Raw genomic sequence first — 21,886 nt, 5'->3', positions numbered from 1 at the left:
AGATGTTTATAGCAACCAAAGTAATCCATACATACAAAGAAAACAAAACGAAATAGTTTAGAAATTGAGTTATATGTAATAAGATGAGATGAAACAGGGAAAAACAAGTATTGAACACATGAAGAAAGGAAGGTGTAAAAAGGCATGGAAGGACCAGACAGCAGCTGAAATCTTTCAGCAGATATTTAGCAGTCCTGCACATTGGATGATGAAGATGAAACCAGGGTGGACATTTCAGCAAGACAATAATCACAAACACAGCCAAACAAACTCTTAACTGGTTTCAGAAAAAAAAATAGGCTGCTAGAATGGAGCAACTAGTTACCTGACCTGAATCCGATAGAAAAAAAAAAACTAAAGATCAGAGTTGATAGAAGAGACCCTCAGAAATTTTAAGATTTGAAGACTGTTGAAGAAAAAATAGCACCTGAGCAATGCATGTGACTACAATCTGCATACAAGAGGCCACTTAAAGCTGTCCTTACCTAAAAAAAAAAGCCTTTTATACACAGTTTTAAATTCATTTTAGTAGTTCAGTACTTTCTCCTTGAGTCATTCCATTTTCATAACACATTTTTGAGATTTTTCTATGTTTGGATTGTTTGGGTTTTATCCAAACTCTGGGTCAATATCATGTCAACAGCTTATTTAGAAATACATTTATCAGGAAAAATCGTGAAGTGTTCAATAGTTATTTTACCCGCTCTATGTTCATTTCTGCTGTTTCCTTTCAGATGCTTGCTGAAGAGAAGAGCATCTCTAGTAAGTATGCAGATGAGCGAGATCGCGCAGAGGCCGAGGCTAGAGAGAAGGAGACAAAGGCTCTGTCTTTGGCCAGAGCTCTGGAGGAAGCTCAAGAAGCCCGCGAGGAGTTCGAGAGAGCCAATAAAGCCCTTCGTGCTGAAATGGAGGATCTAGTCAGCTCCAAAGACGACGTGGGCAAAAACGTAAGTTCAGTAGTGTAAAGGAAAATTTGAAACATTCCTTGCATTGGAATATTTCAATCAAACTTATACCTAATTTCAGGTGCATGAGCTTGAGAAGTCAAAACGTGGCTTAGAGGCTCAAGTCGAAGAGATGAAGACACAGCTGGAAGAGCTGGAAGATGAGTTACAGGCTGCGGAAGATGCCAAACTGCGTCTCGAAGTGAACATGCAGGCTCTGAAGGCTCAGTTTGAGCGAGACCTCCAGGGCAGAGATGAGCAAGGAGAGGAAAAGAAGAGGCAGCTGGTCAAGCAGGTGCAGTAGCTCTTCATTACCCATACTGGGATATCCAATTATATAAGTGTTTAAATGTATATCCTCACCAACAGGTGCGTGAGCTGGAAACCGAACTTGAAGATGAGCGCAAGCAAAGGACTGCACTTGCTGCTTCCAAGAAGAAGCTGGAGGGAGACCTAAAGGACCTTGAGGGACAGATTGAGACGTCTAACAAGGGACGAGACGAGGCCATCAAGCAGCTCCGAAAGCTCCAGGTTAAAACATTTCATGAACAGATTAAAGGTGCAGTATGTAGGATTGGCCTAGTGGTTGAACTCGATATTGCAGTCCAAATTTAAAGTATGAGGGGAATGTTTTTTTCACTCAGCCTCTCTGACAATGACTAAAGTCCGTTTAAGGCAAGTAATTACACTCGATGGCCATCTTTAAAACACGTTTCGGTCAGTATGTAAGTTTACTATTACTATTAAATAAAATTTACTATTAAATTTCATAATAATTTCATAATAACAACAACAGTCTCTTTAGTTTCATTTCTAAACATTCAAATCACAAAAAAATCTGCAGAAACTTACATCTGGTCCGAGCTCCCCCACCCCCCCCCCCCCCCCCCCCCCCCAACCCCCAGAATCGTCAGTGGATATCGATCGATGATTGGCTCCTGTACTAGAAGGCGGGGCTTCATTCTCTATAATGACCGTTACACTTTTCCCTGTTCAAAACTATATGAGTGACATGTCTTGTGTATTATATAGTCTTTGCAATGACTCAACACAGATGCAGGGTGCCAGACTGATGACTCAAACAGGAGCGAGCGTGCCTGACGATCAAGCCTTACAATATAAGCAGCTCAATCAATGTTTACATTTGTAATATTTATATTATTTGCTAATTAAAACCACCTCGTGTGGATTTATAAAACCTATGATTGACCTAGTGGTTGAACTAGGTATTGGAGTCCAAAATCTAAATATTGGAGAGGGCAGTTTTTCCACTAGTGCCCTCTGACAGTGACTAAAGTCCCTTTAAAGCAGGTCATTTCTCGTTAGACGGCCATCTTTAAAACAACTTTTGGTCAGAATGTGAGTTTACTATTACTATTAAATAAAATTTACTATTAAATTTCATAATAGGAATCAACAATAAAATGAAAAAACAACTGTTTCTTTCGTTTCATTTCTAAACATTTGAATCACACAAATCTGCAGAAACTCACATCTAGTCCGAGCCCCTCCCTAGGAGAATCGTCAGTGGATATCGATCGATGATTGGCTCCTGTACTAGAAGGCGGGGCTTCATTCTCTATATTTACCATTACAGTTTTCTCTATTTAAAACAATTTGAGTGACATGTCTTGTGCTTTCTATAGTCTTTGCAATGACTCAACACAGATGCAGGTTGCCAGATTGATGACTCAAACAGCAGCAAGTGTGCATGACGATCAAGCCTTACAATATAAGCTGCTCAATTAATGTTTACATTTGTAATATTTATATTATTTGTTGTTTCTTTTGTCCTCTGAATGCCCCATTTTTGGCCATGCTCTTATATATTGAGGCAACCTTCATGACTAAAAAATAAAATACAGTTTTTTTCCACCAAGGAAATATAATTGAGAACAATGGCAGTGGGCAGGTTATAAAGACCAAAACAAAGACAGACATTCGGGCACAGAAACCCTTTTTTCAAAGAAAAAGATCTGACTGTAGCATTGTTTTTTAGATAAAGCATGTTCACTTAGCGTGTTTCTTAAATATCTTGAAATAAATTAAGGTATTCTTATACTTCAGAAGAGTCAAAAACTTACATACAGCACCTTTAATGTATTGAATGTGATACATTTATTACTCATTTTGCTGTGTTTTTATAACTTAGGCTCAAATGAAAGACTTCCAAAGAGAGCTGGATGATGCTCATGCTGCCAGGGAAGAAGTTTTATCCAGTGCCAAGGAGAATGAGAGGAAGGCCAAGACTCTGGAGGCTGAACTTCTACAGCTGCAAGAGGTGAGCTTTAGTTCAATAAATGGTATGCATGTGACATCCCCATCAAAAAGATAGCAGTTACACCCACTGAGTGTCAGCATACGTGTGTGAAAATGCTTACATGTGGAATTAGGCTTATATATGTTACATTCCAGTGGTTCTCAAACTTTTTTCATCAAGTACCACCTCAGAAAAAAATTGTATCTCCAAGTACCACCAAAATGAGCAGTATTGAAATACAGTAGCGTAGTAGGCCCAGTAAAGCAGCTACAAGTCTGCACAGTTAAAAAAAAACGTGGCAGATTACCTCAGAAATATAGGCTATATGTCATTTATGGCATATTATATACATCATTTTTGATGAATTTTGAAATGTGTGGAGCATGTACATGACATATTTAATTCCTCCGCGTACCACTAGAAGGAAGCCCACTAGTGGTACACGTACCACAGTTTGAGAACCACTATTATATACTAAAAGAGTTAGTTCACCCATAAGTTAAATTTTGTTAATGAACCTCATTTATTTCAAATCCCCTGAGACTTTTATTCATCTTTGGAACACAAATGAAAATATTATAGATTAATTAATTTTAGAGCTCCCTCATCCTCCATAGAAAGCAATGAGCAATTCGGGTCCTGAATAGGAAACTAATGTATTGTCCAAACATTCCATGTGGCTTCAGTGGTTCAACTTTACTCATACAAATCAAATCAAATTAAATCAAATCACTTTTATTGTCATATCATCAGCAGCACGTGTGCTATGATGAGTGAAAAGCTCAGGTGCTGGCTCCAGACAGTACAAAAGAGTGCAAATACAATGACAGTGCAAAATACAGACGGGGCAAATACAACGACAGTGCAAAATACAGACAGTACAAAATACAGACGAGGCAAATACAACGACTGTGTAAAATAAAACAGCATACTTCCAAAAAAACAGGAAAATGTAAAATTGTCAGCGATATGTACAATGAATAGGTGTCCACATAGTTGTCGGCAGTATTGTTTCAAGTATGGATTGGTTAAAGTGCACTGCATGCTACACATTGAAGGTGTGCAGTGAGGGGTATGGAAGAGTCTGTGTTGGGTGTGTTAAGTATTCATCAGCCTGATAGTCTGAGGGAAGAAGCTTTCCTTCAGCCGGCTAGTGCGTGACCATGTGCTGCGGAACCGTCTGACTGAGGGTAGCAGAGAGAAAAGTCATACGAAGCTCCAAGAACTATTTTCTACACCAAAACAACTGTCAAAACTGTTTTATTTGCCTTTTTTTCTGTTGAACCAAAATTCTATATTCTAAAGAATGTTGTAAACCTGTAACCCCTGATATACATCGTAGGAAAAAAAGCTGATTTGAACATTCTTCAAAATATCTTCTTTTATTTTCATTAGAGGAAAGCAAGGAAATTAAAGCTTTGCATTTTAAATTAGTTTTTATTTTTATTCTATTGCAATTTTAGTCTAGTTTTACTTTGTTTCATTGATGGTTTTGTTTATTTTATTTAAGCTGATTTTGTAAACACATTTGTATAAAGTTTTTTTGTATATCTTCAGTTTTAGTTTAAGTAATTCTTGGTTATCAGATTCAACAGAACATGTCCAGTGTTGACCAGAGCAAAGTTTAGTGTTTGCACAGTTTACATTAACTCTTGCGCAAATCTCCTGGTGATAAAAATAAAATGTTTGAATAAAACTGTTGGAACAAACACTGAATCTAAAACCCACGCAAATGCAACTTACACAAAGAAAAGTAAACATGTTGAAGAATCATTCATGTTAAACTTCTTTAGATTAAACTGCTTCATATTAAATCTCAAATATGCAGTTGGCAAATGAAGATTTTTTTTTTTTATTCAGTTTGTCTGTAAAAGCACATTTACAGCTGCTTGTGTCAGATTTTCCACTGCAGAATGAGTGCTTTAATTCTGAAAACAAGCTAATTATAATTACATTTTAGGTAGTATTTCAGTGACTATTGTTTTTTTTTAATTGTAAAAAAAATAAATTATTTCAGTTAATGAAAATGTTTTCTGACCAGTAGTTTTAGTCTTAGTTTACTAAAAAAAAAAACCTTGGAGGAAAGAAATTCAGACAGCTTTATAACAAGCTGAGGGTAAGTCTACAGTGACAGAATTTAGTTTTTGGTTGAACTATCCCTTTAAGTGGCAATTCAAGTACATAATACGTTTCAGGGAGTTTTCAGAAACGATTATAAGATTTAAAATCCCTTAAACGCAGGACCTGGCCGCAGCTGAGAGGGCTAAAAAGCAAGTTGAAGCTGAGAGAGATGAACTGGCTGATGAGTTGGCCAGCAATGCATCTGGAAAGTGAGTATGACAACAAAATATCACTGAAATAGTTTTATCCCATGGAATTCATTATAAACCTCTGATATATTGACTTCCATTGAAAAACATGTGGTTCACTGTTACAATTAATAGTAGGCATATTTAGTTTAACTGTTTGTACAGGAACAGAGAGTAGTTCTAGACTTCAGTTATGTGAAATATTGCACTTTTTAGACATACCAGAAGCATTTATGTACTAAAATATTACCACAGAAATGTGCTCCGTGCATATATTCGGATTGAAACTAATATGTGTCTTGACTGAACCTCAAAGGTCTGCACTGTCTGATGAGAAGAGACGGCTTGAAGCCAAGATTCAGCAGCTGGAGGAGGAACTGGAGGAGGAGCAAGGCAACATGGAGATGCTCAATGACAGGCTGAGAAAGAGCGCACAGCAGGTACATGCGTTACAGTACATCAAATAGACATTAATATTAGGGATGGACCCATTTGGAAATATTGACCTGTTGTGAATTGAAAAAGCGACAGGCCAGGAGACTTTTCGGGTATCTTCAAAGCACAATCCTTTAATGAGAACTTACGGTTGCTGTATTCATCATTTAAAAATCGAAACTAGTGCTGCTTTGCACTCAATTCAATCACATTTTAGGGGGCAGTGATACATAGAGGTTGAGACAAATCTAAACAAAGTATGCAAATGAAGTACAGGAGTCAGCCAAGTACACTTAAAAATAACATTAGCTATTTGTAAGAGCAAATAGGGGGGCAAAACATGAAACATAATTGTTTCATGTTCAATCCAGGACCCTGCCTGATGGTCAGGAAATGCGTAAAGTCCATAGGTTAAATGGCCTGCTAGTTTTGAATATTATATTAAAAAATAATAGTCTTTAGATTTGGAGACCAATATATTGGCCAATAAATATAAATATAAAAGATAAAAAAAATTCTGCATGATTGCAAAAACTAAAGGAAAACACGTATAGTTAACAGTTCTGAATGTAATTAATTAACTGTTTCTTTTCTGTGGCCAACCTTCTTTATGAATATTATGCATAAATAAAGCAACAAAGTTGCTGAACATTAACCGAAATCAAAACACCATTCATTCATTTGTTTTCCTCCAGCTTATTCCCTTTATTCATTAGGGGTCGCCAGAGCAGAATGAACCGCCAACTTATCCAGTGTATGTTTTACACAGCAGATGCACTTCCAGCTTTAACCGAGTACTGGGGAAATACCAGTAAAATAATAAAAAATTGGCTGGCAGAGAAGACGTGAAGTGGTTTAACCATCTAAAATAATACATGATTTATCGTCTTAAAGATATTGTCTAAAAATATCATTAATTGGCCGATATCGATAAAGCCACTGTGCATCCCTAATTAATATTGTGATTAAATAATTTTATTATTAAAAATATTACACTTAATTATATACTATGATGTCAGGTTTGTATCCATATATCTCTGATCTTTGGTCTCAAATGGTAGTATTTTTTATAGGATTTCTTTATAGGCGTTCCTAAAATGAATTACCTTTTTTTTTGTTTTGAAATGTTTCCCCATTTAGTATTTGCTCTAATTTGGCTATTAAGAAAATTATACAGTATTTGCAGGTTTCAACTCAAAAATAAATGAACAAATGAATGAATGAATGAATTGATTGATTGATTGCTTAATTAATGAATTAAAGAATAAACGAATGAACGAACTAATTAATGTTAAAAAAAATCCTAGAATACGCCTGTTTTTTCCTGGACCCCTTTACAAAAGAATTACTTATTTATTTCAGAGATATTGTTTTCAAAGCACTTGCACACAATCCAGAGCTTTTTTTTTTTTAAAATGGCGCATTTAGACATAATTACAGTGGTTATTTGCAATGGAAAAATGCCATTGCAGAAACAGAGCTTTATGTCGTTTGTATAAACACAAAAAAAGCCATCTCATTTCCTCAAACGTTTTCTTCATCCTTCAGGTCGACCAGCTCACCAACGAGCTGCAGGCCGAGCGCACCACATCCCAAAAGAACGAGAGCGCCAGACAGCTGATGGAGAGGCAGAATAAAGAGCTGAAGGCTAAACTGCAGGAGATGGAGAACCAAGTCAAATCCAAATTCAAGTCCTCCATCTCAGCTCTCGAAGCCAAAGTGGCACAACTGGAGGAGCAGCTTGAGCAGGAGAGCAGGCAAGTAGATTTCAAAATGGGTCACGTGGGAATAACAGACAAATTTAATATGTAACACTTAAGTTTCAGTAATAACCCTTTTTTTACTACTGGCTTATTGCCTGCTATTATTAAGGTATTAACTGTTTATTAGCATTGATGAAGTAAAATCTAATAGGGTATATGCTGAGCTAGGGCTGTTCCCATGCTGATACACTTCCGGTGACCTGTTATTGTGAACTTTTTCTCATTTTATACGGTTCCTTATACAGCATTGATGTTGTAATGTCATTAAAATACATTCAGTTAAATAAACATTTATTTAGCATTTATTTAGTTGCTCAAGCGTAAAACGAGACAAAAAGCTGTTTACTCGCACGCGCCCGTCAGAATCAGCAGGCTAACGCAGAAGCTCCATTGAATATACTGGGGTAAAATAAATGCTCATATTATAAAGATATGGCGGGGGAAATGTTATTTAATGCAGTGCTTCTTGTACAATCTGAGACCCACTTTAAATCGGATATCACTCAGCTAGTGGAGATCGCTGATTTTTTAAAGAAAACAGACCTTAAACGCACCGGATTTTGCATTGCCATTCAATTCGCCGGAAGCGCTTAACCCAGGGTTAATGGCAAATTAAAAGTCCTATTAGCATGCTTCGGCATATACCCCATTTTACATCCCCAATACCTAAAGTGAACTACTATCTAACTAACTATTAATGAGCTAATTAGAAATCTAAAAATCTTAGTTAATGGTTTGAGTAACACTTTATTTTGATGGTCCATTTGAGAATTAGTAGACTGTCTGCTTCATATCTGCTGATACTTCTCCTTCAACAGACATTTAACTCACAATAAGAAACTATGCAAGTACATGTCAACTTACACTAACCCTAACCCCAACCTAACAGTCTACTTATAATTTATTGAGAATTAGTTGGCATGTAGATGCAATGTAACAAATGTATCATCAAAATAAAGTGTGACCATGATTTGCTTATAACGTTGAACATTAAATTACAATATAAAAACTTATATATACATTTTATGTATATATAAGATTGCGTAAGATATATTTTAAACTTTTGAACAGCTCTGGGTGTAGATCTCAGGAGAGCCAACTGAATTGTTGTAGCATTTAAATGAGTATTTTAAGTTATTTATTATATATTGAAGTGAAAAATCATATTCAATTGTCTTATTGATGTATGAAGTTGTTGTTGTTATTATTATTATTTTTATGTAATATGCTCTTATCTGTATAGTATAGGCCAGTTGCACAAAACGAGTTGAACAAACTTTGGGTTACAGAGTAAGTTTCAGGTTGACAAATGCCATAGATATATACATTAGATGTCGCCTGGCCTATTGTTGTCTATTGGACGGAATGCGTCAATAGCGCCGCCATCTTTGTACAGGGTAGCGCTCCTTTGAAATGAATGCGGGACCAAGGTACAGTGGAGGACTGTGGCCATGCAAAGCCAGAGATATACACATATACACATATATCTATGATCAGGAGTTTTCCTGGATGTTAGTATGTAAATTTTTTTTTTCTAATTACGAAAATTATAATTTTACATCACTTTTCTACATTGATGGATCAGTGACCGCACGGGCATTCCTGACAAAAAGCTTGTGTTTGTGTGTACAGAAATGTACTATTCACCCTCCCTGTTAAATTTGATCTAATCATGTCCTGAAACACAGCTCCTCTCCTGCTTTCTCTTCTCATACTGACGGAGGGAGCGATTCGTTTGTGAATGAATCCCCCGAACGACTCTTTCACTAGCCGACAATAATACAAGTTTCTGGCAGCGCAGCATCTCGTTGTCATATTTCTTTTGCATTGTTTACTGATTTTATTCAACAAAACTAGCATAAGCTGAGTGTTTAGTGCGAGTTGGAGCTGCTTTGCCTTATGGTGAATGCAGTAAGTGACTTTATTATCATCAATAACGTTACCTGATTAGCACAAAAGTTCAGAACATACAAAAACAGAAAAAAACTTAATATTACCTATGAAATGTTCTGCCTTTGTGCTTTGTTTTCTTTGTTTGCTCGTTACTACACCCGTAGACAGCGCTAAAGTCCAGCATCTTCACGTAATAACACTGTCTTGACTAGTGCGGTTGAATGACATTTGTCCTGGGAGCACTGTACCAATGTGGCGGCGCTATTGACGCATGCTCAGGGTCCCTATGCGATATCTAGTGTATATATCTATGGACAAATGCAAAGAAATACAAACATGTTAACATCAGGGTTTTCACGACTCTTAATATACAGTAAACGTTCAGTCAGCTCAGGGTTTAAGCCAGAGTTAAGGATTAGCTCTGAAGAACATGCACATTAAGGTGTAACACATGCAGCAAACAGCCAATCACACGACACACGAGTCTTGTGATGTGTCGAGTAAGCAGCCAATCACACGAGACACAAGAAAGCCAGTTTGATTCAGTTCTCAGAAGAGAGTCACCAAAATTCACAATTCATAATCTCTGTTAAAGATCAAGAGTTATCATTATTAGAAATATAATGAATATAAGCACATATACAAGGCTAAAAAAGTAGTATTATATTAATGCAAATTAGTTGAATTTATTATTCCACCAACAGTTTAAAAGACTGTTGATTATATAAATAAATAATTATGTAAATGATCATTAAGAACAAATTACAATTTTGTCAAAAAATGTAGTGTAAAAGGTTTTAACTTAGCGCCAGGGAACTGAGAGTGACTTCATGTTCATGTTATTGTTACTTTAATCACAGCTGATTGGTCCAGTTTCCGGAGCTGGTTAGCCACATAGCATAAGTTACCATAGTGATGAAACCTGATCACAATCAACCTTTTTGAACCAGAAAATGTGTTTGGTCAAACTAAACACAAAACTATCCGGGTAAAAACCCAAACTGGCTTTGTGCAACAGGCCTCACGTTGCAAACTGCATGACTGCATAATGTATTGTATCTGTCTTATTTGGTGCAGTTACTGATGTTACTGATGTTTTCCTTCTAACACAGAGATAAGCAGAACACAGCCAAAGCGGTTCGCCAGAAGGACAAGAAGCTGAAAGAGATGATGACCCAAGTGGAGGATGAACGAAAACAAGCTGAGCAATATAAAGACCAGGTTAGCCAGACAACAGCTATAGGCTCTTTGAGGTCTGTTGCACAAAACAAGTTGAACTAACTCGTTGAACTCGCTTGAATGAGGTGGTCTCGGCTCGATTGAAACGAACCCTGGAGCGGTTCGATTGCAGTGAGAAAGTGATCCGATCCGAGCGCGGTTATATCACAGTGTTTTATAGATATGTAATAGGCTTACGGCTATATGAAGAGAGAATTATGAGTAGGGCAGGAAGTTTCGCGAGTCTCCGGATGCCCGCAAACGAGTGATGATCTCCCGGTAATCTCGCGTCTCTCTCCCAGTCCTCAAATAGGCATCGTCGCGCACCCTTCTCACCCCTCCCCACCGTGTCTCTCCTCAGACACGTCATGCGCGCGCACCCTGTCAATCACCACCAAACCACCACCTCTCCTGACAGCTGAGCGGGATGCTGCAAAATAAACCCTGACAATGTAAGGAGAGTTTACTCGCACGTGACTTGTTTTAGCTCTTTTAGTCCGATTAGAAACTTTGCAGTGTGAAAGCAAACCGCTCCAACAGCAAAGAGCAACAATGTAACAATTTTAATCTCTGTTTCGGAACAACTGAATCGATTCACAGGTGTGAAAGCACCCAAAGTTTCTGGTTGACAAAACCTAACAAATCCAGCATGGTTAAGATCAAGTTGTTTCACAACACTTCACTGTAAAAAATTCTTGCTGCCTTCATTTTTTTCGGGCCTACTCACACTATGCTATCCGAACCGTGCCCGGGCCTGTTTCCTGGATCGTTTGAGAAGTGTGAGTGCGCTGAAACGGGCTCAGGCACGGTTCACTTGGCCGACCCTGGCCCAGTTGGCAGAGATGTGCCTGAGCGCGGTTCACTTGGGCTTTGGCGCAGTACGCTTGTGTGTGAGTGCGAAACGCGCCTAAGCCCGAAATTGAAAGCAAGTTGTGACTTCTAAAGGACTGTTTCATATGGATTTATTAATCATTCTTACCGTTCAGTAAATGCAAACTGTCGTAGTTTATTAAATACGCAAACCGTCAAAGTGGCTGATCTGTTCGGCAAAATATCTGACTGCGTGTCACCGCATCCCTAATAATTAAAGCGATGTAACTAGAGAAATCTCCACTGTGCTGAGCGAGAGCGCTCACCGAACAGCGCAGCATCGATGACACAAGCTAAACACAAAAAAAATAAACATAATATGATACATATATAAAACATTCCGGTGTCGTGGTGGCGCAGTGAGTAGCACTGTCACCTCACAGCAAGAAAGTCGCTGGTTCGCGTCCAGGCTAGGCCAGTTGGCACTTCTGTGTGGAGTTTGCACAAATACATAACTTACACATAAGAAAAAAACAAGTAAGATAAACAAAAGACAATTTTAACAAATGCTTTGATTTGTAGCAAAAAGGATGCTCTGGGAGTGGGAGCATCAGATATGCCATTATACTCGCAGCTGATTGGTCCAGTTTGGGTTTGTGATCTCTAACCCAGAATAAATCTGTAAGTAACATTGCCGACGAAATTCAATCAAAACCATCCCACCTTCTTGAGCCCAAAAACTCAAAGTTTGCTCAAACTAAACATAGGTAAAAACTCAAACCAGCACCAGGCCTCTACTTTCTACTTCTGTCGTAAAATGCACTGATCATATTACAAATAAAAGTAAAATACAATCAGTGTTTCTCAACCACGTCCTAAGAGGACAACCACCAATACTCCACATTTTCCATTCATCCTTAACCAAACAAACCTGATTCTGATCATTTGCTAATTAGCAGAGACTAAAAGACCTGCAATGGGCGTGACAGACAAAGGAGGCATCCAAAACATGCAGTGCTGGTGGTCCTCTAGAAATGTGGTTGAGAGACACTGTTCTAAATGACCGAACTGTGCTTGGCCTGAGGAGTGTTTGTTCTTCACAGGCGGATAAGGCGACCGCTCGAGTCAAGCAGCTGAAGAGGCAGTTGGAGGAGAGCGAGGAAGAGTCTCAGAGAATCACTGCGGCCCGCAGGAAACTGCAGCGAGAGCTGGACGAGGCCACCGAGACTAACGATGCCATGAGCCGTGAGGTCAATTCCCTCAAGAGCAAACTCAGGTACAATATGTGAGCGTTTAACCCAAGAGGTGACGTCTAGGGCCAGATTTACCAGCAGCTTATGTCAGTGCAAACACTCTTTTGGTCTTAAAACCAAAGACACACAGTGATATTTACTTGAGTCAGAAGTATAAGTTTTATAGTAAAATAGTTCTAAATTAAGCCAGAGCAGAATATCTTTTAAACAAATCCATAATTCAATAAGTCACTTCATTTTTTAATGTAATTTCAGTTTAGCCATTTTGAATGAATAGTTTGAATGAATGATTCGATGAATGTGCATTAAGACAGGTACTTAAAATTATAGTTCACAAAAAAGAAATAAAACAATTCTCACCATTTACCTTACAATGGAGTGTTTCTAAACTTTTGATCTTCTTCTGTTAACCACAAAACAAGATATAGTTTAGTTTAGTTTGTTTATTGACAATATATATAACATTATGTAGAATTTGAGAATACAAAGAATATCAGGACTTTTTAACAATTAGCAAAGACAAATAATAATAGCAAAAAAAAAAAAAAAAAAAACCTACTAATACAACCCACAAATACAATAGCCATATCACCCTGCAGCCCAAGACCGGTTACTCACTGATGCTAAGCAGGGCTGAGCCTGGTTAGTACCTGGATGGGAGACCACATGGTAAAACTAGGTTGCTGTTGGAAGTGGTGTTAAAGAGACCAGCAGGGGGCGCTCAACCTGTGGTCTGTGTGAGTCCTAAAGCCCCAGTGAAAGTGAAGGGGACACTATACTGTCAGTGGGCGTCATCTTTCGGATGAGATGTTAAACCAAGGTCCTGACTCTCTGTGGTCATTAAAAATCCCATGGCACTTCTTGTGAAAGAGCAGGGCTGTAACCCCGGTGTCTTGGCCAAAGTCCCTCAATCGGCCCTTATGATCATGGCCTTCCAATAATCCTCATCCACCGAATTGGCTCCATCACTGTCTCTTCTCTCCACCTATAGCTGGTTTGTGGTGAGCGGACTGGCGCTGTTGTCCTTTGGCTGCCGTCGCATCATCATCACCCCCCTTCATGATTGTTAAGCGCTTTGGGTGTATGGCCATACACAGTAAATGCGCTATATAAGTACACATTACATTACATTACCCCGCTACCCCTCATCCATACAAGATATAATTGTCACAAATTTTGTCAAAACATTTCTCATTTTGATGTTACGTAAAGATAGCTGAAATGGTTGATGGAAATATAGATTAAACAATAATGTCCAAAATGATGCACAAATAAATTACATTTACATACAGTTGAAGTCAGAATTATTAGCCCCCTTTTATTTTATTTTTTATTTTTTTAATATTTCCCAAATTATGTTTAACAGAGCAAGGAAATTTTCACAGTATGTCTGATAATATTTTTTCTTCTGGAGGAAGTCTTATTTGTTTTATTTCAGCTAGAATAAAAGCAGTTTTAAATTTTTTAAAAACCAATTTTGGGACAAAATTATTAGCCCCTTTAAGCTATTTTTTTTTTCGATAGTCTACAGAACAAACCATCGTTATACAATAACTTGCCTAATCACCCTAACCTGCCTAGTTAACCTAATTAACCTAGTTAAGCCTTTAAATGTCTCTTTAAACTGTATAGAAGTGTTTTGAAAAATATCAAGTAAAATATTATTTACTGTCATCATGGCAAAGATAAAATAAATCAGTTATTAGAAATAGGTTTCTAAAACCTAATGCTTAGAAATGTGCTGAAACAATCTTCCCTCCATCAAACAGAAATTTGGGAAAAAAATAAACAGGGGCACTAATAAGTCAGAGGGGGCTAATAATTCTGACTTTAACTGTGTATAATAAAACATTCAATTAAAACAATAACATTAAATAAGAGAAAGTAAAAACAACAACAACAAACACTACCCAAACTAACAATACTTATACACAATAGTCAATTATTAAAATCTAACAGAGGTAATGTGTTCACAAAAGGTCCCCAAATATAATTAAAGTTGGTGGGCTTTTGTCTGACATAATACAGTATTTTCTCAGGAGTACTATAAGATACAAGCTCATTGATCCAGTGTTTTTTTTAGGGAAGTTCTCAGATTTCCCTTTTTGAAGTATAAATTTTTAGCTGCAGTGCTTGCAAGCAAAATAAAATAGCCGCTATGGTAGGTCAACTTAAGTGAACTGATGTATCCAAATTTTAGGATCTGGATCAATTTGATTAATTGATATTTCAGAGGATGTTGCAATGACAAACTTCCAGAATGTCTCCAAAAATGGACAGCTCCAGAGCATATGAGGAATAAGATATAGTTTAGTTTAAAGGTTTATTATTATGAATTAATTTATTCTGACATGATATGGTCCTTTACATACAACAAGAATGACACAGTTAACACAGTAAATACCAACACTTAACATCTAATACACAAACAGAAACTAAAATAGTAAATAATAATAATGATAAAAAGATATAGTGAAGAATGTTGAATAAAAAAAACCATAGTAAGTACAAAAATCTCTGGATGTCAATGAATACATTTTCCCAACATTTTTCAAACCAACTTCTTTTGTCTTCAACAGAAGAAAGAAACTCAAACAGGTTTGGAACAAGTGAATGCAGATTAAATAAAGACAGAAATTCCATTTTCTTAATGAACTATCCCTTTAAATAGGGTTTGTCAGAACAATTACGGAAATTACCACCAAGTGCCCTTTTCATACAAATAACTATAAGGAATCATTAATCATCTCTAATTTTGTGTTCTTATATATCAGTGAAATATCCTTTAAACTAGGCGATGCATTGGTGCAGTAGGTAGTGGGCTCAGTTGGCGTTTCTGTGTGGAGTTTGCATGTTCTCCCTGCGTTCGGTACTTTGGTTTCTCCCACAGTCCAAAGACATGTGGTACAGTTGAATTGGGTGAGCTAAATTGTCCTTAGTGTATGAGTGTGTGTGAATGTGTGTGTGGATGTTTTCCAGAGATGAGATGCGGCTGGAAGGGCTGCGTAAAAATGTGCTGGATAAGATGGTGGTTCATTCCGCTGTGGCGATTGCAGATTAATGAAGGGACAAAGCCGACATGAAAATTAATGAATGAATGAATCCTTAAAACTGCTCCTGTAGTCCTGCTAGGATGTTTTCAAATTGGACTAAGTAGTGACCTCAATTTAGGAAATTTGTTGGTTGATTATTAGTATATTATAATATAATTATATTATAATTAGTATCGCTCTTCTTATAATTTAGTAAATCTGGCCCTTAATATCTAGAAAGTAGTGAAATGCTTGGCCAGTAACTTCTACAAGACCGAGCTTTCAGCAGATTCTCAGCACTTGTTTCCCAGATCTCTTCCTTTTATAAACTGAAAACCCAAGATTGTCTATCTCTGTTGCAGAGGCAATCCTGAACCCACACAGTGACTATGCAGGTACCTCTGTGCTCAAAAGTTTGACACAGAAGATGTACTCTTCACAAATCTTTCCTTTTACTTGCCACAATATACTGTATACTGTGTTTCTTGCCAGTGAGAGTGAAATATGGTTTATTACAACTCTTTTAATGTTTCGTAAAGCGCACACATGAACTTAAACAATAAATAATTTGTTTTACTTTATCATTTACTCATACTCGTGCCATTGCAAAACCCACAAGACTTTCATTCATCTAAAAAAAAGTTGAATTATATATATTTTAGGACAGCAGAACACTTAAGGTACCTACTGTAATTATATTATAACTAAAAATTAACTAAAAAATATTTAAGTTAAAACTAAATGAAAATATACAGAAAAACCTAAACAAAAAATAAAATTAAATAAATAAACACAACGATAGGCGAAGCAGTGGCGCAGTAGGTAGTGCTGCCGCCTCACAGCAAGAAGGTGGCTGGGTCACTGGTTCGAGCCTCTGCTCAGTTGGCGTTTCTGTGTGGAGTTTGCATGCTCTCCCTGCGTTCGCGTGGGTTTCCTCCGGGTGCTCCGGTTTCCCCCACAGTCCAAAGACATGCGGTACAGGTGAATTGGGTAGGCTAAATTGTCTTTAGTGTGTGAATGTGTGTGTGTATGTTTCCCAGAGATGGGTTGCGGCTGGAAGGGCATCCGCTGCGTAAAAACTTGCTGGATAAAGGCGGATTTATACTTCAACGTCAAACGCCGGCGTATGCTACGGCGCTGACGCATAGCCCTTCGCCGTGGCCGTCGGCGTCGCTGACGTGCACCTCTCAAAAAATGTAACTACACGTCGCAATGATGCGTAGCGCAAGCTCTGTGATTGGTCGGCTTGGTAGCGCTGACGAGTCGGGGCGGGACCGAGAGCCGCGCGAATGGCGCGAGCGATTGGTTATAAGTGTGGAGTCCCGTGAAGGAGCTCCGGATGGAAAGTTTTGTTTTGTGTTTACCTCATAGTTAAAGTTGTTGCACGTCCGCCGGTTCCTGCCTCAAAATGAGCGAGTTTGAGTCACTTCTACAACCAGGAAGTGCTCAGGAAACGCAAAACAGAAGCGAAGAAACTCGACACAGAGGAACATTTACACCTCACTGCCAACTAGCGTTTCGGAAGTGTTAATGCAGACCAACAGAGAGAGCGCGCAGAAGTATAAATGCACAGCTGCGCGCGTTGCATGCGCCGTGGGTTACGCCGGTCACTTGACGCAGAAGTATAAACCAGGCTTAAAGGCTGATTTAAGTTGGCGGTTCATTCCACTGTGGCGACCCCGGATTAATAAAGGGACTAAGCCGACAAGAAAATGAATGAATGAAACACAACAATAGTATTTTAGTAATCGCATATAAGCATATAATTAGTTTTTTTATTATTAAATAGCAGCCTATATTGGACCATATTTCCCTCTTCGCTCTCCAAGCATGGTTCAGTTTTCTGAACCAGCCTCGTTTAGCCTGTTTTCAGGTTTACAAATGAGGTTTTAACGCTGCCTTTAACCTCTTACAACTTTACTTTAACAGATTCCTTAACCTTAACAAACCTTAACTGATCCCACGTTCTGATTCCACGTTCTACTGTAAAGGATGCTTGTGACTGTATTCTGATGGCATACCAATACAATACAACATTTTGTTATTTCTTTGCATTAGTCTAATGCTATTTTCAAATTGCAATTTTTAAAAATATTTTTATATATAAATGTATATTTCAGTGAAGTATCTGAAGTATTCAGTGTCTACTGTGTTTCTCAGCTGTACACTTCATGTCTCAAATTTTTAAATGTTACCATAGTGATAGTCTTTTTTAGTTAAATGTATGTTTTTTATTAGGAAATATTTATATTAATATTTCAGATTTTAAAAAATAATATTTAGAAAATAAAATGTATAGGGAGCGAGGCAGTGGCGCAGTAGGTAGTGCTATCGCCTCACAGCAAGAAAGTTGCTGGGTCACTGGTTCGAACCTCGGCTCATTTGGTGTTTCTGTGTGGAGTTTGCATGTTCTCCCTGCCTTCGCGTGGGTTTCCTCCAGGTTCTCCGGTTTCCCCCACAGTCCAAAGACATGCGGTACAGGTGAATTGGGTAGGCTAAATTGTCCGTTGTGTGTGAATGTGTGTGTGTGTATATTTCCCAGAGATGGGTTGCGGCTGGAAGGGCATCCGCTGTGTAAAAACTTGCTGGATAAGTTGGCGATTCATTCCGCTGTGGAGATCCCAGATTAATAAAGGGACTAAGCCGACAAGAAAATGAATGAATGAATAAAATGTATAGGTCTACGTATATAATATACATATTATCCAAATTTGTCCATACTTACAAAAATAAATAGCACTGGTCTCATCAGGAATAGTTGAATGAAACTTAACTAGTAGATCTGAAGATGAAGTTCACACTGCAAACGTTTAGCTCTGATTTTTGCTTGTTGACGTGGGCAACATTTTCACAGTGCGAATAATCAAAAACTCAATCAGAGACAATCACCAAGGTCTGCAAAATATTTGGCATGCTAAATGTCTGGACTTGTCTGTGATTAAAAATCATGATGTGTGAATGAGTTCTGACTGAATAAAGCATCAGCAATGATCAACAGCCAATGAGAGAGCAGGATACAGGTCAGTGGAGGAGTTATAGACCACAATATATATAAAAAATTAATTTACAATAACATTAAACAGAAACAAAGGAACATTTGCTTGATCAGTCAAAATTATTGATTGACTTCCACTTATTTTTTTCGGTTTGTTCAATGCATCACCCTAAACATTTCCTCCTCCACAATCTTCTTTTCATTTTGCCCCTTTGTTGTAAATCAGGGGTCACCAATCCTGGTCCTAGAGGGCCGGTGTCCCTGCAGGGTTTAGCTCCATCTTGCCTCAACACACCTGCCTGGATGTTTCAAGTATACCTAGTAAGACCCTGATTAGCTTGTTCAGGTGTGTTTGATTAGGGTTGGAGCTAAAATCTGCAGGACACCGGCCCTCCAAGAACAAGTTTGGTGACCACTTTTGTAAATCATTCAGCATTCAGTGCGTGGACCATTTGAATAGCAGATCATTTAAAATATTTATTGCAGGGAACAATTTCCAGTCTTGGATGTTAAGTGATCTTATCATTTCTCGTGTGTGTTTGTGAGCCAGACAGAGTGGTCAGCAATTGATTTGTAGTCATACAGTGTGTATCCTCCTGTCGCAGATCCATCATGCAGTATGAACACAGCAGCAACTGAACGCTACTCGAGATGAGTGTTTCCCAACCCTGTTCCTGGAGGCACATCAACAATACATATATTGGATGTCTCCCTTATTAGAACAGTTCATTTCAGGTTTTCAAGTCTCTTCAAATGTTCTGATGGTTTGATTCAGGAGTGTTTGAATAGGAAGAGGTTGACGTTTGTGTACTGTTGGTGTGCCTTTTGGAACGGTTTTTGTAATTGTTTTAGCTTATTTTAAATAAGTAGTTTAAACAAACAACATACATAATTTTTTAGAGTGTAACATCTAACACTGATGTACCAGGAACCAAGCAACCTAGAATGAAAGTCTTTCTATTTGCATGCTAAGATTTGTTGTGATATTTCAGGCGAGGCAATGAGACGTCATCCTTCAGCAGCACACCGAGACGCACTGGAGGAGGAGGCCGACGGGGAATCATCGACAGCTCGGATGCTGCGGAGGATGATGCCGACATGCAGAGCGATTACAACGGAACCAAATCTAATGAATAAACATCACCTTTCAAAATACCTTCTAGTCAAACAACCAAAGTCTACTTTTACATGGGTCATTATTTAGTTTCTAATATATTTGTTTGACCGCAACAAAGCACTGCGCTCTGACTTGGCATTTGGCCAGTCATGATTTCTATATTTTTATTTTATTTTATTAGCAGTTATAGTTTTGTTAGCTCATTTATCACAACCCCCAGTTTTTACATTGATCGTTGTGGCTGCAGACCTTCTAAAATTTCATCTAAACAAGTGTTTTGTTTATTAAAAACCTTCTTCTTAGTTAAAAACCTGGTGGTTTTTAGAGTTTACCTTCACTCAGATTTGAGGTAAATATCTTCTTTGTTTTATTCTTTAATGTCTCAACTGCAGGTAAATGACTGTTCACTGTTTTTACTGCATAATTTCCTGCACTTTTTCATTTATTTGCTATATATTCCTGAAATACAGCTTGCACAAGCAACAAAATGGATCGTTTTGAGGAATTCTGGAGGTCATCGATTTTTTTCTCCCAATTACCAGTGTGTCTTGGTGTCAAGTTTTTAGTTTTTAATTATTACTGTAGAGACACCGAGTACTTGTGGACGGTGAAATGAAATGTATTGATATTTACATAATATCAATGAAGGTATGTATCGTTCCCGAAAAGTAGTTATAAAATATAACATATGGAAATGTTACCTCTTTATCATACAGTCAGGTACCTTTGAAACCTCTGTAGTTTTTTTTATAGCATTTTATGTTCCCTCTGAATGTTTGCTTAAAGTATTTTCTTAAAAACGGTCAAATATTATGGTTATTATTTGCCTAAAAGTGTTTCAATATTTGTAACAGACTTGCAATTCAAATTCATGCAGTCGATTAGAGATCTTTTGACATAGAATGCCTGTAAAAGAACTTTGAAAATATATAAATATATATAAAGTTTTATTTTTCCAATACGTTCACTTGGCACAATTTAAAGTACATTGGGAATGCCATGTCATTGGATTTATTCACTTCCATCTAGTTATTTGTGAAACCACATGCACATGAAATAAAGTCTGAAAATAAATCTCTTGTATTCTTCTTTAAATTATGTTTACATGCCGAAATGCTGTTTTAAATTGATCTGTTTGGTTACATATTTATTTTTAAACTTATATCACATGTTTGAATTAAAAGTGATGCAAAATTATTGTTAAAATATGAAAATATTAACAAAAAGGCAAAATTGGTACATTACTTATAGTAATTTTGGCTAGCATAATACTCCTAGTAAATTGTACAGTATTAAAACAATATTTATGTATATGTCTGTATAAGCTTTACTGAATACCCACAATGTCACCATGTCTTTAAAAAAATAATACAAGGCATACATTCAACTGCTAATTATCTCAATTATATCAAATAAATATCTTGTCAGCCAGTCATCACAGCAACTATGCATTTATTTAATTCAATGTTACAGGGTTGCCAAGTCCGCTGTTTCCCCGCGGTATTTTGTACTTTTAACCACTTTCCACGTGTTATCTGTTTGATTGCATAGATTTTATTTATATGTTTGTGTTAAAATGTTTTACTTTACCAAATACTGATGTTAAGAGTGCTATAAAATGAACTAGGCTGTTGAAATAGAGTAAGCACAAGTGTGTGTGGTCCATGCATGGGTACTAAATGTGAAATGTGTGCTGCTGTGTCATATACTGTCCAGTTTTGTTGCAAATTTTTTATTTATTTATGAAAACAATGTTTGTAATTGCTAATATAAACAGTGATTTTCACAAATACAAGGATAAATAAGCCTTTTACGTATTGGCAGTAGAATATAGAGTTTTGTTATTGGGATAATTTT

At 37.4% G+C, this 21,886-nt stretch overlaps 1 protein-coding gene across 4 annotated transcripts in view; it reads left to right on the top strand.

Annotated features, from left to right (window-relative positions):
* myh11a (myosin, heavy chain 11a, smooth muscle) overlaps positions 1–21,103 on the top strand; it is an 82,567-nt gene extending 61,464 nt beyond the window's left edge. For 2 of the 4 annotated variants that reach the window (XM_073953005.1, XM_021476876.3), the window contains 11 exons: positions 735–947; positions 1,027–1,239; positions 1,314–1,475; positions 3,097–3,225; positions 5,446–5,534; positions 5,830–5,953; positions 7,497–7,705; positions 10,717–10,825; positions 12,736–12,908; positions 16,280–16,312; positions 19,905–21,103. In XM_073953005.1, coding sequence (XP_073809106.1) covers positions 735–947; positions 1,027–1,239; positions 1,314–1,475; positions 3,097–3,225; positions 5,446–5,534; positions 5,830–5,953; positions 7,497–7,705; positions 10,717–10,825; positions 12,736–12,908; positions 16,280–16,304 — 1,446 coding nt within the window. In that variant the 3' untranslated portion in view covers positions 16,305–16,312; positions 19,905–21,103. 4 annotated transcript variants of the gene reach the window in all.
* The last annotated feature ends 783 nt before the right edge of the window (positions 21,104–21,886 follow it).

The sequence above is a fragment of the Danio rerio genome, chromosome 6 (assembly GCF_049306965.1).
Source record: "Danio rerio strain Tuebingen ecotype United States chromosome 6, GRCz12tu, whole genome shotgun sequence".
NCBI lineage: Eukaryota > Metazoa > Chordata > Actinopteri > Cypriniformes > Danionidae > Danio > Danio rerio.
The sequence above is the reverse complement of the archived record's forward strand: the minus strand, read 5'-3'. Positions and strand labels throughout refer to the sequence as shown.